An 18,830-nucleotide genomic window follows, 5' to 3' on the forward strand; every position below is an offset into this window, starting at 1 on the left:
CATACCGAACTAACAAAATAACATGTATGAGCATTGGCAATGTGGTTCAATGTCTTTGATACAGTGACTATATACAGTGAGGACATGTCTGATACACCAATGCCTCGACATTAGTACTGTTTGCAGCAAACTCAAAGGCCATAACGGTGATCCTTGTATTGTTTTTTTAATGATAAATTACAGAATTTAAAAATGGAAAAGTTAATGTCAGACAACTACTTTAGTAATAACATCAATAATATCAATCAATATAGTATTATATAATAAATGTCAATCAATAATAATAATAAATACATATATTGACCAGAATATATATATATTTTAATTTTAAGCAATTCATTAGAATCCCTGTTTGAAAAAAAAAGTTTTCCAAATTGTGAACATTATTTCAGTGTGATGGGAACTGATGAGACCTGAAAATTAAAATCTACATCCAGAGTTTTATCTTTTACTCAAATTGAATACGTACACATTATTTACATGCCACCTGGCAAAACAACCTCTGGTTAGATAAATGCAAAAAAAGAATCAAGACTTGTGGAATACTTTAAATACTGTATATGCTAATATACAAATTGTAATATGTCAGGGATCTCAAGATTCAACAATATTGTTCACCAATATTCACGTTAGCAAAGTATTTTACAGCAATATCCACACATTGAGCATAGTTGTTCAATAAAAGTCAACATAAATAATGAACCCCCACTAGGTTCCACTCGTTCAGTTAGGATCTTACATCAAATCGCCAACTGAAATTAAAGTTCTTCATCCATGACGATAACTGCAAGTGTACTGAAATCTTCATCACCTGTCTGACCATCTCTCCATCTAGACTCATATTGAATCCTGAGACAAGAAACAGTAGATGTATTCTCCCTCCATGTTAGTCCTCAGACTTTGTGCTTAAATTTTCGTACTTGTTCTCTGTTGGTACAAATCAACAGCATGACTGAAAACCAAAAGTAAATCAATGCAGAAATATACAGACAGTGATAAGAGGGAGTTGATTATACAGACAATCACATAGATTGTGCTTCAATGTTTTGTTTTGTCAAAGTGTCTGGTCAATTTTATAATTTCTTTGAACATATGCATTATGGCTGTGTAAGCTCCAGGCAACATCTAAAACCACTGTTTAATCCTGTTTATCTATTTAACATCCACTCTTAAAGCAAAACCTTTCAAAAAGCTAAGACTTGTCTCAAACTTGAGTTGAAGTACATCTCCTGTTGATTCTGAATTAGAAATCCATTGATACCTGAACAGGTAAAGTAAGAGAGACTCAAGAAAACAGTTAATGCAAAAAGAAATGCAGAAAAGTATACATCATTTAGGCACCATAAAACAGAAATGGAAATCATCTAATTGTACAAGGTTTACATTGATCACAAAATGTGAAGGCTATATTGTCAGCGACTGTTTTGAAAGTATACGTAGCCAAGCATGAACTTTCTGGAGAAGACAAAAGAATAATAAGTAAAGTAAAATAGATCATGTATTGATGCGGAGGCAGCTTAATTTGCATGTCTGCTGTCAAAAGTTGTTATGAAAAAAGGAAAAAGAGAACAAGAAGCCTAAATGAAGTATTCTTTCTTTTCCTCTGCATGCACATGGTTTCCCTCAGCATTGATGATCGCTGTATCTGCATCTGGGGCATCCTCTGCTCCCTTGGCCTCGTGTGTTAGATACGTCCCTGTAGACATACAGATCCATACAGCAAGTTATCCACCTGCTGAAAAGCACTAGACCAGTCAAGAAAATTGTTATTCATGGAAGCTCAAGTGACCTCTTTTACCTTTATGTCTGGCCAGATATCGTCCAAGAACTATTATCAGACACAAGGTGATGAAGACGACAACTGCAACAACACCCCCAATTAAGGCGTGGTCAGGTCCATGTTGATCTAAAGCATTAGGATCTGTACAGAGACAGAGACAGAGAGACATGGAGGGAAAAGTGGAGACAAAAGAAACACCTGCAAGATGTTTAGCTGCTTTCTAATGCAGGTGTAGACATGTATTCAAATGCATTGAAGATGCATCATGAAGAAATCCTGATGTCGCTTTAACACGTTGACACACGCGAACAAAGCACAGTCACAAATGAGCTTCTGTCATATTTAGAGCAACCTGACATCGCTGCTTTGAAGCGCTTGAATTGAGGTAGAAAATATGTAATCATAGGAACAGCAACATGCTGCAAGAAAATTGAAGTCCAGCTCTGAGTGATGTTTTAGTTTTTTCCCCAAAATCTCGACACATGGTATTTTTTTTTTTTCCCCTTGCTTACTGCCACATTCAGCGGCTGACGATCAGGTTCTTTAAATGAGTGTTATTTAACATGAGGCTTCCTCCGGGCAGAGAGCGACCTGAAGCTTTCCCAGGCAGGAGCATGCCTTTGTGTCGGTCCTGTAATGAACAGTAAGTGGCTGTGTCTTTACAGTGCACCTCATGTGCTCTAATTATCTCAAGCTGATGGATGGCTATGGCTTGGGCTCAGATTTGCAAAGTGACCCTGGGAAATGACGGCGGGGATGTTGCTAAAAATCTCGTTATACTCTTCTATTAACGAAATGCAACCATTATATTCAGCAGCCCAGTGTGGTGACGTTAAAAATGCAAAGAGATGGCATCGAGAAACATGCAGTTTATATATCTACATGCAGGATAGAACCTGCATGTATATCTACATGCAGGTTCATCTTCATGCAAGGCTACGATTGTTTTATCGGGGACTCACAAACAGGCACGTCACACTTTGAAGCGATATCTGTTTTGGTACAACAGTTGACTTAACGCAATTTTAGTTGCATGTCGATAATATAATGATCTCTTCGGGTGATTCCGCTGTCAACAAGGGGCATCAGCCATTTTTATATCCCACTGGGCTGCTGCACACTGCTCACATGAATGACACAAGCTGAACGACTCTTGTTGCACTACAGCTGAAGGTGTGACCGCAACACAACTCGCTAATTGTGCTTTCCACTTACATGGTGTCACAAATGGCATATTTATACTTGTCCAAACCGAATTTTGAGCTTCAATTCAACACACAGATTATTCGTATGTCTATCTTGGAACAAACTATGATGCAAAACATTTAAACAACTTTCTTGAACATCTAAGTTGACACTTAAGAAACTATAAACACGGTCACAAAAGGAAAACTACACACATTTCAACGGCACAATGACAATCAATGACTACATTTGCAATATTTTAATTATATCAAGAAAGAAATGTGAATCTTGTTTCTACTCTATTTCTATTGTGTCTGGCAGATCTCCCATATTAATACCATGTCAAACTAAATTGCTGCAACCACATACTATGCACATACTGTATAATAACTCATCAACATACCAAGACTAATATGGTGAACAGATATACTGTACATATTTTTTATGTGATTAGAAATGTGAAAGATCACAAGTAATCACATGATCTGAAATCAAATATTTCCACACTGGCACAGACACAATCTCCATCCCAGCTTCACTCACATAAAGACGTCCATTTCATGTGCAAAGACAAGTTAAATCATAAACGTATTGTGTAATAACTTATGCAGCCTGTGACATGGCTGGAGAGGAAGCGGCTGGCATCAGCAGAGTGAGCATCCATGCATGGTGATGGTTTGGCTCATGCTGTGAGGAGGCTATGATGTGTCCTGACCCAGTTCCAGATTCAGCATCACACACTGTAAATCTGGCTTGCAATGATCGTCTAGTGGGATATTTACCTGTTGTAGGCCCTGGAAAGTCTTTAGCTGTTGCCATGGTTGCAGACAGTGACAGCAGTAAGGGAAGACGAGGGGAACAACACCGTGATAAAAAAGGTGACCACAAAGTTCGTATACGAAACATGAGAAATTACCATAGTCTGTTTTTTAAATTTGACAACGTGCAGAAGTGATGTAAAGCGAAGCTTGCTATCACAGCCAAATTCATGCATACTGGAGGTACTGGAAATGGTCACTGGGAGAGCAGCACCAGATAACGACGAGGACAAGATGAGGAACAAAAGCTAAATATGTTCATCCTGCATCAAAATTGCAAATAAACATAAATATAAAGATTATTTTTCGCCAGCATCTATATATTCAACAAGAAATATTTTGCAGTACTTATCTTTGATGAACAATAAGTAAGAGTATAAGAATATGGCCAAATGGAAAGTTGCTAAAAAAAGTCACAGCTCAAGTGCTTAAAGTTAAAAGGTACCCTGTAGAGTTTTTAATTTATTTGTTTACCAATAGTAGTGATATGAAGCATGTTTTTATGAGTGGACTCCTGTTCTGTTTGTTTTTAGAATGCATGCACGTGCATGTGGTCAACGTAATACACATTCCTGCTGTCAGTGGCAAACTATTTTGCACTGCAAAGACTGCAAGCTAGTAGAGATGTAAACAATACACAATTTCAAATATTCAAAGAAAAACAGCTTTCCAAGTATTTAACGAGGAAGGAAAAGCCGTTAAAAGGTGTGCCAAACCTAAAGGATACACATAATGGGTTTTGGTAAGAGACACTGAATATTAACATAACTTTTGTTTATTTACAGGAAAACTCCAAAAGGCACCTTTAAGGTTCATAGGTTGATTATCAAAATGAAGCACAACCCAAATCTAAGAAACCTTTTGTGTGTTCTCCATCACAACACCAGAGCTGTTTCGACTGTTAAGGTCGTTAGCATGTATTACCTGCAGAGTGATCTTGTGGAAAAAGTCATACCCAAATACTACAAGATGAATTCCATTAGGAGGGATGAACTGAAGTAAACACATGGAGCATGTGATTTTGGTAAACATTATTCAAATGTAATTGCATGTGTTTTTATTGTTTGGTTGTAATGAAATCATTAGAAAAAATGAAATCATTCAGCCTAAGAACAAAAATATAAACACTCATGTTTTCTATTTTCTGCTTCTGCAAAGATGTAAATGTGTGCGGTGGTTTGCAAACAATAACTACCTGATGTGGTAAGGTTCTCCAACGGTATTTGCATATTGTCAGCTACCAATGACAACAACTATTCAGAAACGGCAATACAAATGATGGGAATGTAACAGCGCTGTGTTAAAAGATGAAGCAGAAAGGAAAGAGAAAAACTAGACAGCGTATTGAATTCGTCCAGTAAAACATAACTATTTTCCAGCTCAAAGCCCGGCTGTTAGCTCATCAATCATCAACTGTGTGTTCAGTTTTGTTTGTGAGCATTGAGGCGGGGACATGGGGGAGGGGGGTGGGGCACTGCCTATGCCTGATGTGGGAGGGTAGGCATTAGCAGACTGGAAATACAGAGGCTAAAGAAGAAGGGAGATGAAGATGGAGGTATCAAGGTGATGACATCTACTAAATGAAAGCAGCAACAGAGGGGAAGCAAAAACAAAGCTCTCCATGGGGAACGGGCTGAACAAAACCGACAGGAAATATGAATAAAATACTCCATGTGGCTGGTGTCGTGGGTTAATTCTGGTCGATCACCTCAGCATCTTTTGGGGAAAGGATGACTCATACTGTACATGGAGGACTCATCATTTTTACATCTATTACATTGTCAAGCAAGATTGGTTGGTAAATGGGCCACACCCATAGAGAATATAAAACTCATCATGTACCATACTTGTTGAGCTCAAAATATATAATGAACGAGTGAAATGTGAGGGTGAGGGGGAGAGGAGCAGGAATGCAGCTTCACAATGAGATGCAGTCATTTCTCAACTGTATTTAACAAAACTACTAACTGTTACCATCTCTCCAACATCTCAAAGTAATTATCCTACATGTGGTTTCATCACTTTATTAAATACAGTGTACTAAGGAGCATAATTGCAGATGGTGATAAATTGCGTCGGAGCGATGACATTTATTTCTACTCAGCTCTCCTGTCATTAGCAAATTAGGCTTAGAGGCTGAGATGATCCGAAGAGACCGGGTAAATATTTAGACAGACACAATGTAGCTCTGAAGAATGACTATCATCATCGGTGTAAATGAGCCCATCTCGCACATCCTTTACCTGCTTAACTCCTTCCTGCAAACCAGGACCCTTGTATTTAGTGAGAGGGCTGCCGAGGGTTACACATTTAGTTAAAAAAAATTGAGAAACAACTCTGTCACATCCCTGTGAAACTATAAACACACAGATACTTTTAAGAGATTTTAATATTTCTCTTTAAACTAATGTGAATGAGTGGATGTGAGGTTGGAAATGTTGGTCCAACAAATGACTCCCAGGTATGACAGGATGATATGGACCAACCTGACATCGCTGCCTACCCTTCAATGAGCATGCATGAAGAAGAGACTGAGATAACAAAAGCTGAAAGGATGAATCTGTCATTCTCCTTTTCCTTAGTTTTTTCCCAATTCCCACTTCCTCTCCCCACAATTCTCTGCCTTTAAAATTGAAAAAAAGACGCTGCTGTGCATCCACTAAGTGCCTGAGAGCTTGAATAAGTCTGAGCTGTGATAAGTTGCTCCCAAACAAACTGTGGGACTGTATAATTGGCAAAAGTAAAAACAAATAAATTCATGTTGAATTTGAATATTCTGTCCTTGTTTTTGTACTTTTACTTTGGTGTATTTGATAAATGTTATAAACATGTGCTGCAGAGACCTTAATGATCCGTTTCCTGCACCATGCTGTCTTTATTCTCTCAGACGCTCCACAGTCTCGGGATTAACTTATCTCTCCCCCAGGCAGTACTCTGAAGCTACATTCTGCATCCTCTACACTTTCCCCCCTGTTTCCTCATAGGAAGAGTAGCGATTTGTACAGTACAGTGAGGTAAACTGGGTTATCCGGCACAGTGCCAAGATTTGGAACCAAAATCTTGAGGAAATGGTCTGAAAACTGGTGACATGCAGTTGTACTATCAGTGCTTGTCCTAAAGTGCCATTCAACTTAGTTTTAAATATTTGAACCACAAAATTACACATATTTAATAAAATTAGAAAATAAACTTATTACTTTTATTTTCATATTTCTACTCAGTGGTTGGAAGCCATCCTTTACTCTTTTCTATCCAATCCTTCATTACCATCTGGCAGGAAATGCAATGTAGTATTGTTCATTTATCATGCTGCTAAATTGTTAGAGATTCACATTTGTTTCTCTGTTCCAGGCAGCCATATGTTTCCATTATTTCTATGCAGATCATAAAAAGAAATTATCCATTAGTTTTAAATAAGTCTGCATTAATTAAGTTACAATATTGTTAAGAGGTCACACAAAGGAACCTTGACAAATTAATCTCCATTTACACTGCATGAGCACACATTCATAATATAGTACTTTAAAAAGATATTTTCCTAAATGAATGGAAACCAATGGCTGCCTCATAGGGTAAGATGAATACATCCAAAATGCTAAAACTGTCATTATAACGCTTGTAATTATGGTCAGACAAAATGTGCACATGATATGCAGTTGAGGAGCTAAACCTTGCAAACACCCTGTCGGGGTCTTTTTAGGGTTTAGTGAAAACAAATCAAATCCAAGATAAACTTAACTGGCACATGACTTTACAGCCACAGCAATTCATTATTTCCATCCATCCATTAGCTGTACCCACTTTCATGGCCACAGGGAGCTGAAGTCTATGTCTGCATATATTCATACATGAATCACCAATGACTGTAAAAGGACTAAAGTCAAAGGTTTCTGTTAACAATCTACTTGTCATACAAAACTGATTAATGTTCCAAGAGCTGTTATGATTGCTTATTTGACAGAAACATTGGAAATCTCAGAGACAGTTGTGATTCTATTGAAAAATCTTTCATCTGATATTTCAGAATTTATTTTGCTATTATTGTTTTGTTATTATAATTTACAGGCTTTTTTAAAATGGTTGTAATGTGCACCACCTAGCAGTTAGATTGTCTTCTGTCTTTGTGTCTTTGTAATGAACACCAATCATCTTTGAGTTAGCACAAAGCCTGGACAAGTGATGGCAAAACTGATCATCCTTAACAAGACTAACCATTACAGTACCCACCATATACAAACAGTATGTATTCAGCACTGCTGGTCCCCAGGTGGTTGCTGGCCTCGCAGCGGTATGTGCCATTGTCTGTTTTATTAAGTGTGGTGATGGTTAGTTCCCTGCCCTCCACAATCATACGCTCGATGTCTGGCAGCTCTCCTCCATCTTTAGACCACAGCACCGGTTCAGGTCTGGGAAAGAAAATACATTGTTTTCCTTTCATCTGGCTGCTTATGATTTCCTAAACGTAAAGACATATTGACTAAACTGAAGAAATATTCTGTAATGAAGAAAAATCCCATTTAAGTCAGACCTCTGCTTATTTTGATGCTAATACTTATAAAATTGAAGTTGTACAGAAATGGCAACTTACATTGGGTTGCCTATGGACACACACTCCAATTTGAAGTAGTGTCCTTCCTGTGGAATAATCAGTGAATGTGTGATCTCCAGATGGGGAGCATCTGCAGAGAAGGGACAAACAATTTGCAATGCTATGACAGAACTGTATGTTGGAGGCTTTAACTCAAACACTGCAGAGCACACCACAGTAGTTACTTCTTCACCCATTGGTCAGCTTTTAGCTCTGGCCAATATCCATGTCCTGCTTTGGTACTAATCCCTTACCTGCAAACTAATCCTACACTAATCCTGAACAAATGCAAAACTAAACCTGCAGACATAAATGTAATCTCAATTCTTGTATTTCTTCTAATTTCTAATCTTACACCTAATTCAGCTTTGCAGGGTGTGTATGACTGCACTCACAGTGGACCTCCAGGACCTCAGTTGTCATGTAGGGATTCGGCAAAGACACATGCTCCACGCTGCAGGTGTAGGCGACGCCATCGTCCCGTCTGTCCACCTGGAACTGGAGGCTACTCCTCACTGCAAAGGATTTTCCGGTTGCATTCGCCTCCTTAGTGCCTGCAGAAAGTCAGAAAATTAACAGGGGTGCAATATAATTGTGGATTGCTAATATTATTGGAGAACAGTTCTGGCTTTTGTGCAAGTCATTCATGGAAATAATAACATAAATCTTGAATGTTAACTAAAACTTAAGAAACATGAAATTCTTTTTCAAGATGTTGCTTTTCTGACACAAACAGCAGGAGTGTTGTTGTTGTTGTTGTTTTTTTTTTCTTTTTTCTCTGCATCTCCTTTGAGGGAGAGAATCCTTGGCCTTTGAAAGTCAAGTCAAAGTAGAGTGAATAGTGAGAGGAGAGCAGTGTGAGCATTGACTGTGTTTGCTCCTCCAGGACCACATCTCAAACATCTGAGTCAACACAAACAGACACACCCCGCAGTGCGGAGTGGATCTCCACAGTTCTAGTCACACCTTTCCGTTCATTGTCTTACTTTCATACCCAAACACTCACCCTTTACACAGCCTCAGATCTTGATTTGTGTTTGTTTTGTCCCTGCCCTGTGATGTCGTGTTCATTTAGAGACTCCTCTTAACTTAAAATTGGAAGAATTTCTTTGTAGTTTGCTGCTGCTCTCCTGTCAATGCTTTGTATGTTAGCGTCACTTTTTTCTGGAGAGAGCTGCACTGAACAATGCAAAAAAGGACAAAGGTATTACTTGACGACTGCCTCAGAAAGACTTTTCACTGGAGCTACTACCCTTCTCACCTCCTTAGATTTATCTTTCACTGTACCTTACAATTACATCAAGGACATGAATTGAAAAAATCTGATTATGTAAGGTATGTGAAATGGTATGTTTTATTTTTGTGTTTTTTTGGCATTTTTGAAAGTATGCACTTCATTCCGGATCTGAATAATAATTGAGTGCATGTTGACGCACACAAAAAGTCAAACTTTCAACACTAAAAGTGAGAAGAAGAAGACGATTACAAGAAGAGGAAGAAGAAAAAAAAAATGCTATTTTTATGTTCAACCTCACTGGCCCTGAGGACATCATGCTTTTATCGATTACATCCCAAATTAGATTATTTTTGAGACCTCATTTCAGACATCACATACCAAACAGGAAAGCCAGAGGCCTTGTATTTAGCTCCGAAGTACAGAGAGGGGTAAGTATCTCTGTGGCGTCAAACACAAATCCCTGCAGCTTTCTCTCTCATTCATCAAGTCGCCTCCAGCATCAGAGCTGCCGTAGAGGAAGTCTGTCAGTCTATTTCAAGGCAGCTGCTAGCAACGCCAGAGAGCACGCAGAGGCACTTTCCGTAAGAATGTGAATGTGCCCAGGTGTACTTGCTTTGAGCCAGAGCCCCAAGAGACATGCAGATCTACATTCAGACAACTGGGGGTGCTCCTTCAATTACCACCTGAATCTGTTTTAACAAGGAGGAACATCAGTAGGAGGATTCAACGTATTACGGTTGGTTGGGTATAGTTTGGAAGACTTCAATTATGGCTTGTCTCCAGATTGATTATTGTTTTATGTTCATTGGGTCAGGTTGTCTTCAGCCTTGAAGAAATGAGCATGTAACAATTTTCTTTTATGGTTATTTCATGAAGGCATCAGAGGCATTCTCTAAAAGTGCATTTGTTTTATTTAATGCCATAACCTCCTGCTTGGTGCAGTTTGCAACCTACTGCCTGCTGAACAATATATACAGCCTAAAATATTTTGAGAAATATATGTTTTAATCAATGTGGAACAGTTAAATATGTTCACACATAAACATACAAGACTATCCATGTTGAACCACTCATTGGCACTAATCGAATGGCTATGATACACAATTGTTTGATAATCACTAAGCCTTGATTACATGTTTGTAATGCAATGGTAACAGCAGTTTAAAATGGTGTCTTGGTTTATTCACACACAGGCTTATATATTTACTGTATTTTACTATACTTGAGGAACAATGTTTCAAACAAATGGTCTCCAACTGTTGTTTTAATTATAGAACACAGTTAACATTATTACAAATGGCTAAAAATGGGAAAACATCAACTAATAAAATCAGAGCAGAGATGTGCATTGAGCTCAGATCCTTCTACGAACAGATGATGCTGGAGCGCTGTCCACCCTTTATGAAGCATATCTGGGAGGAGCAATGTGATGCCTGTACTGGAGAATTAATTGAATGTAAAAGGCCTAAATACATCCACACAAATAAATACTATTACTATACTAATACAATACATACAAAAATAAATAAAGGATTAACCATAAAAAGTAGGAGTATAACAACTCTATTGGTTTCTAAATGTATTTCAACTAACAGGGGATAACGGTGGTTTAAAAAGTGAGTGTACACTGTCTTAAAATACAGCATGTCAAACAATGTAAAGCAAAACATGTGATAAAAAAGAACGAGGTTCTACAGGTACACTCCTGTTATATGGCTCATTTATAAAATACTCATATTCCCTGGTCTATTTCCCCCTTTCATCAAACTTAGAGAGTGGTAAGGGTAACAAAGAAGCTACAGAAAACATTGGAGTAATGGTTTTAGAGTTAGGCTAACAGATGTTAGACACATAATTGAACAAAACATATCCCAGAAACACATAGGTAAGGTATTGAATACAACATCATTCTTGCTCACATGCCTGCACCACACTGGTATGAATGAGACACATAATCAAATGTTTGATTGTGTTTAATTTCGGCAAAATGCTGAGGTCTAATTAAGTTATGAAGGTTAAACTTCAACTAAATAAGACAGTATGAACAATACATATAATAATACATTTAATTTATATAGTGCTTTTCAAGATACTCAAAGACACTTTACATTATACACCGTAGACACAGCTACGGGGAGCAATGCAGGGTTAAGTGTCTTGCTCAAGGACACATCGACTAGGGCGGGGATTGAACTGCCAACCCCTTGATTGAAAGACGGGCATGCTAACCACTGACCCATAGTCGCCCCACGATATTCCATATACGTGTCGCATATACAGCTTGTTATATTTAGCAGGAATAAAAGTAGTATATTATTAGGCTGTCAAGTCTTGTCTTTATTAAAACACACTTGAGACAAAACATGGAGGCCAAAGGTTGTCTCATGACATGATGCACTTATTGCATATGAAAATCTTAATAATAATAATAAAATACAGTATATAATCTTTAGATATAAATGTCTTGATATCTTGCTGAACAGAATATATATATAATGAGTCACCACATTGGAGCTGCTGTGTATTGGAATGTGCCTTTCTGTCATTGTGAAAGGAATATACGTATATGCCACTTTATGTATGCAAAGAAAGTGACAGTGGGTGGATGTTTTCCTCAATAGATTATATTTTGAAGCCTAGCTGTCATTCAGCGACACAAGTAATTTGTATAGCTATTTACTCTGCAAACAAATTATTTGACACTGGATGACAGTTGCATTTTGAGGTTTGTAATGCTGCGTGCTTCTCATATAAATTGTTGAAAAACAAATCATCAAAGCATGAAATAAATATGACATGTTTTTGCTATTACACCTGCTGTCATCTTGGAGCTTTGTAGAGTGGTACCCCAGTGGGGATAGATTTGACTGACAGCAGACACTGGCGGCAATGATCTACCACAGAAGAACCAATGGCAAAACATGCTGCTCCCAGCACATACTCGTTACAGAAAGCTTTAAAGCAGCACCTACAAAAGAGTTGGATCCGGAGCACTGATTGACATTCCTCCTCTTTGACACTTTGACATGGAAATGAAGTTTTTAAGTCAAGCCCTCCAGTCTCTGCTTTGTTCTTTATCTCTCTATGACTCGGAGATGCATCACACCAGGCCTGTTTGCCCAAGCGGCGTGATAAAAAAAACACCATAACACAGGTAAAACTAATAAAAGCACATTTGTAAACAAGACTAGTTTGGGGTAGACTTGGGGGCACATGATGTGTTTTAGGGATGTGCAATTCTCAATTCCATTTCATACATCAAATATGTAGGGAATCATTTTTTTGTTTTAATTTTGTAATTTATTTTTTTATGTTCTTTTGCGATGCCGGCTAAACTGGGATGAAGGTATTACATTTTGATTTGCATCCTTAAACTTGATTTACATTTTGGCATTTGTTTTATGTGCATATGTGTATATGTGTGTGCACATTAAGTTTTGAGCTTTAAAGAGTTATTTTATACCTCAGTATACCTCAAGACATAAAGCAAAAAGAGAGATAATCTCAGTGCCACACGAGATGGACAGCAAGTCTGGTTGTGACGCTGTGAGCCAGCTCTCCACTGGCCTTTCAGCAATCTCCGTGCATTTCAACAAGAAAACTTCATATCTCAGCCCCTCTCCCATCAATCATTATGTAGGGCTAGGCAGACACAGACAGAACCACCAAGAAAAAGCTCTCTGGTGCAAATCTTCAATAAAGAGCAACTGTCACACTGAGTCTCTACAGTGGGCTCTGTTACATTAAAGGGCTGCACACACACGGCTTACCTCTGCCATCAAATTGAGGAAAAACATTCCATTCCTATTTTCTAAAATGTTTTTGTCTTTTTTTGTAAAAGCTATAAAAATACAAAGTGCAGAGCTTCAGACAGTTTGGAAAGAGGTATACAACAAAGTGAAAGCTTGTAAGGCACATCGTGTGAAACCACAGAAAACTTCTGCTGGTTTAGTGTGATCAGCACACGGCACCATCTGCTGCCTAATGCATCGTCTCTGTCACTGTTTTTTTCCCATTTGGGTGAATAGTTATGTGGCCTCTATAAGTTTGCATTCGTGTGCTTTCTTGTGTCCTCCTTGACTCGTTTGACTAATCTAATTGCTATTGTTTGAAAAAAAATAGCACCTTAGAGCCACCTGCATAACAAGCAAGAGAAACTCATGACAGGCAAACAGCGCTAAGGTCATAACCACAGTATAAATTAACGACTGTGTCTTATTTGGTGAACACTAGTGGTGTAACGGACCACTGTCTATCCGTACGGATCCACCCTCACGGCACGCTTGTGGACCGTGGATTAATTACACAGTTAATTGTTAACCATCACAGTGTGAAATACAGTTTTACTTTTTCTTTGTCCGCCAATATTCAGTAAAATATGCGATCAGGACATCGACATTCATGCTTTTCGTGTCACCGATCTCTGCTGCGCTCACTAAATGCGGGGCTACTCGTGGTTCCTAGAGTCCTAAAAAGTAGGATGGGAGCAAGAGCCTTCAGTTATCAAGCTCCTCTTTTATGGAACCAGCTTCCACTTTCAGTCCGGGAGGCAGACACAGTCACCTCATTCAAGAATAGACTTAAGACTTTCCTGTTTGATAGTGCTTATAGTTAGGGCTGAATCAGGTTTGCCCTGGTCCAGCCCCTTGATATGCTGCTATAGGCTTATAGGCTGCTGGGGGATGTTTTAGGATACACTGAGCACCTATCTCATCTTCTCTCTCTCCTTATGGATGAATTTACATCTCTCCATTGCACCTTATTAACTCTACTTCCTCCCCGGAGTCTTTGTGACTTCACGTCTCATAGGGTCCATTGGACCTGGAGGTGTCTGATGCCTGGTGAGCCGGCCTCCCGCGTTGGCCCTGCTGATGCGCCTCCTCTCTACCTCCTTCTGTTTCATGGATTGGAGGTCCATTCATACATTGTCATATTTATGTAATATGTTTATGTAACTGTGTAACACTGTTCATTCTGTACACGACATCTATTCATCTGTCCATCCGGGGAGAGGGATCCTCCTCTGTTGCTCTCCTGAAGGTTTCTTCCCTTTTTTCCCTGTCAAAGGTTATTTTTGGGGAGTTTTTCCTGATCCGATATGAGGTCCTGGGACGGGGATGTCGTATGTGTACAGATTGTAAAGCCCTCTGAGGATAATTTGTAATTTGTGATATTGGGCTATACAAAATAATAATAAATTGAAGTGAATTGAATTGATAATGTTACATTGTAAACGACTAATACAACAAACGAAGGTTCAGTTGGGTTACATTATGATGCGTTCATGCTCTGTTCAGTGAAAATAAGTATTGGGCTAATTATAACGTTATCATGATAGGTTCAAATGTAATCTCGTAAAATGTTGTTTTAATGAGACATAAATTAATAAATACAGTTGTTTGAAAGAGATGTTTTCACAACAACATCAATAGATATTAGAGATGAATTATGAGCTAGCACTGAGCAGCTTATAATACGTAAAAAATATATCTTCTAATTATCATTTCAATTGTGTGTTTCTATAAAGAAAACACCACTATAAATTACTTTACAAAGTAAAAGGATAACATTTAGAATTTCTGAAGGTTTACTCTGAATTCCGAGTAGTTTAAACTATTAAAAAAAAAAGTCTGGAGTCTTGTAGACCAGCTGCTTTAATCAAACAACAATCTGCCAATAAAGCTCATCAATGATTGGCAGTTAGCATCAGCTCCCTATTTTCTTTTGTGCTGATCCGATCCTTGACTCTGACCCGTGATAAGATCCGAACCGTATGTTTTATTGCACCACTAGTGAACACAAAACATGAAGCACACAGTCTCAACACAGTCTGAAACTGTTTGCACAACATTGTTCTTCTTGACTCTCTCAGACTGTGTAGGAGCGCTAACTTTCTCTTAAAAGCACGATTCTTCATCGTGACATACTTGAGTCGATTAGCCAAGCCACATTTTAGTGGACCCAAAGTCCAAGCATTTGCTGGTTTTAGCTTCTAGAATATGAGGGTTTGCACCTTCTGTGTATTATATCTCTGTAAATTGCAAACAAGCCCGAGCCAATGAGCAAACCCCTGGAGTGTAAAAATATCACTTTTAATGACCACCTTTACTATTGCATGATTGATTTGTGATCCTATTAATCAACCGAGTACATCATTACTCGTGCCACAAACAGTAGAACACAGAATGCTGTGCAGAGCTTGTTGTTGATGTAGACTTAACTTTATAATTAGAATCAATACGAGACCCTCCTATACAGTATGTCTTCACCTTGGTCACGTGGTGAAATGTGGAAGCCTCTGCCACAGTACAGCAACAGTTGGACTGCATCCAACAACAGCAGCAATGCTGGCCGTGAGCCAGGAGAATCATGGCAGCGCTAAACCCCAGCCAGTGGAACAATGCACGAGTATGAGCACAAAGGAATGCAGCAGCTGAATGACTTGACAGTAATGGTGTCTCCAAGAGAGGGTACAAGTGGTAACAGAAGATACAATGCTCTGTGAAATCCACACGACATGCCCACCTTGGACCTCCTGGTCATTTCGGAACCACCGGATATTGGCAGCCGGTTTGCTGCCTGGAGTAGTGCATGTCAGGGCGATTACGTCCCCCTCCATGGCAGGCTTGGTGAATCCTGTGATCTCTGGTCGTCCTGGCACTCCTATGGTGCATGGAAATATAATTATAAATACTACACTGAATGAATGTATGAGGCTGTATTCCTCTGATGATAAGAAATGATGAATTGCTATTCAGATCAGATATTCATGTTTTCTTCTCATCATTGATTTTTTTAAGGCGGGATAACAATTGATGATAAAAAAGGAGTAGCACCACAACAATGAAATATCACCAACAAAAACAAAAAAACCATAGGAATGGTATAACTGGGAATGTATTTTTATATTATTTAATAAAGTCAAAGGTCAAATACCCAAAATCAGTCCTTCAAGATAACTGAGGACAATGTATTTTTGTCTGGCAGTGAGATGCCTGACGAAGGTCATCCTCGAGTTGATTTTTGTGGTCAATTTATGAATATCCTAACAAACCTGTCTGTCTTAAACAGGTGTGGAAAAAATTCCGACTGAGTTTCTTGTGTGGCTGTCCTGCCTGGCAGACAATTCAATATCGTAACACAACCAGCTTGCAATTATTTGGATATTTCTGTTATGTAATGTAGCGTGGTAAAGAAAAAGAACAGACTATAATTTAAAATGTGCATGCTGTCAGAATGTGAACAATTAACCACAATAAATTGGCCGTGTTTCGACTAGTCCAAAACAGACAGACTCACCCAGAACAGTGAGAAAGGCCTTGGTGGTCTTGACAGGCATGGTGAAGAGCGAACAGGTGTACTGGCCCTCGTCTGACAGGCTGACGTCACTGATTTTGATGACGAGCTCCTGTGACGAGGCGAGCACCAGCTCGATTCTGTGGTCCCTCAGAGCTGAATGAGGAAGGAGGACACAAAGAATTACGGAGTGTGCAGCGCAGAGACAGAAAACACAGTTTATTAATGGGCAAATTCACGCTGAATTCGGTGATGGCAGTTATTATTTGTAATTCAGATGAGCCTTACAAGACTATGGCCGAATGCACTGTGCTTTCAGTTATTCCAAATAGTTGTTAATGCAGCAAACACATACTGTGGCCAGTGATTTAAAACATATTCTTTACATTTGTTTTCTAGTTTGACAGTCTTATTGAATCTGTGAGAATATCGAAAGCATCAGCGGGAAGCTCTTAAGCGAAGCAGCAGAAAAAGTGTACAGTCCTAGATTGCAATATCTATTTAGGTAATCACTTACATTGCAGGTAGTGATTTACACTCACTTTAACACTTTTAGTAACTGGCTGTGCTTGTGACATTTTATACTTTGAACATTGATATCAAAACCTTACCCTGGCCTTATACAGAACCACTTAGTACTTATTTAATTATTTGGTATTTTTCACTGTAACTATAGGCTAAAAGAATAAAGTTCAGATAAAGGTTTAGCAATAGTACCACTTGGTGATTTTTAACTATCAGTATCATATTGGTATAACCACATTGCGTCAATGAGTTACAAACTACTACTACATAAAAAATGTATTGCATAATCATTTCACATGTATGCATTCCATGTATTGTACATCACTGTACTTTACCTTGATTTGATTATTGTATATCATAATCTTGTATGCATTTTCTTTGTCACGATGAGCATCAATATTGTTAAAACGGTGTTGTTAATATTGTGATATTAAAATCAACCAAATTGCTCAGCTCTAGTCCAATCTTAAGGTAAAACACAAAACAACAATACTGCTCAAATAATTCAAATTAGCTGCTACAGCTACACACAAATCAACCACTATTACTAATGAGCAATAATACAATAATTAGCACAATGGTAATTCTGAAAAAAATACCTTGAAATAAAAGAAAGTGTCATCTTAGGACACCTTCACAACTGCTCATTCAGATTACTCCCTCATAAACCTGGGGAAACCACACAGCTAAGCTGAAGAAGGTCATCTTGCACCTGTCATCTCTTATACAATTTCAAATTGAAAATCACCTGCTCCGACATGCAACCAACCACAGAGGGCAGGAAGGAAAGTGCTCTTCATTGAATACATTACACATTCTTAATCCATACTCCCTTTAGGCCTGGCAAGTTCTCTCCCTGGACATTTTTTCATCCGAAGTAATATTAACTCTATTGGGTTGTATTACACGGGGCATATCTTCCAACATGCAGCAGAAGTAGGTGTTGATTAGGATTTAATTCACATGGCCAATGTAAAATCACATCAGATAAAGAAGACATCTCTATGTAAATCATTAATCAACTGCTCCATTCCCATTTATTTGATTTCAGTGATTCACATTCACAGCAGCCATGTGATAAACAGTTAAATTAGATTGGCTGAAATGATTATAAGATTTACACAGACATAGGTCATTATCAGCAACGCTCTTCTTCTGCTTCAATTACACCATATCATTTGATGATCATTATCTTATACACACACACACACACACACACACACACACACACACACACACACACACACACACACACACACACACACACACACACAACTACACTCACACACAAACACACACACACACGCACACACTAAAAAGAAAAAAGAAAGATTGACTAGAGAGATATTCATGGCCCTAAGATGTTTCTTATTAGAGACTGTTTGTTATCTAAGAATAAAG

General features: G+C 38.4%; 1 protein-coding gene across 1 annotated transcript in view; it reads right to left on the bottom strand.

Annotated features, from left to right (window-relative positions):
• Positions 1-1,577: 1,577 nt before the first annotated feature.
• Positions 1,578-18,830, bottom strand: part of LOC117741791 (cell adhesion molecule 2-like) — a 39,516-nt gene continuing 22,263 nt past the window's right edge. The window contains exons 4-11 of the mRNA XM_034549015.1: positions 16,908-17,060; positions 16,134-16,271; positions 8,767-8,925; positions 8,372-8,462; positions 8,011-8,189; positions 3,748-3,774; positions 1,799-1,921; positions 1,578-1,696 (exon numbers count right to left, since the gene is read on the bottom strand). Of these exons, the coding sequence (XP_034404906.1) occupies positions 1,578-1,696; positions 1,799-1,921; positions 3,748-3,774; positions 8,011-8,189; positions 8,372-8,462; positions 8,767-8,925; positions 16,134-16,271; positions 16,908-17,060 (989 nt within the window). The remainder of the gene's footprint in view (positions 1,697-1,798; positions 1,922-3,747; positions 3,775-8,010; positions 8,190-8,371; positions 8,463-8,766; positions 8,926-16,133; positions 16,272-16,907; positions 17,061-18,830) is intronic.

Source organism: Cyclopterus lumpus, chromosome 13 (assembly GCF_009769545.1).
Source record: "Cyclopterus lumpus isolate fCycLum1 chromosome 13, fCycLum1.pri, whole genome shotgun sequence".
Taxonomy (NCBI): Eukaryota; Metazoa; Chordata; class Actinopteri; order Perciformes; family Cyclopteridae; genus Cyclopterus; species Cyclopterus lumpus.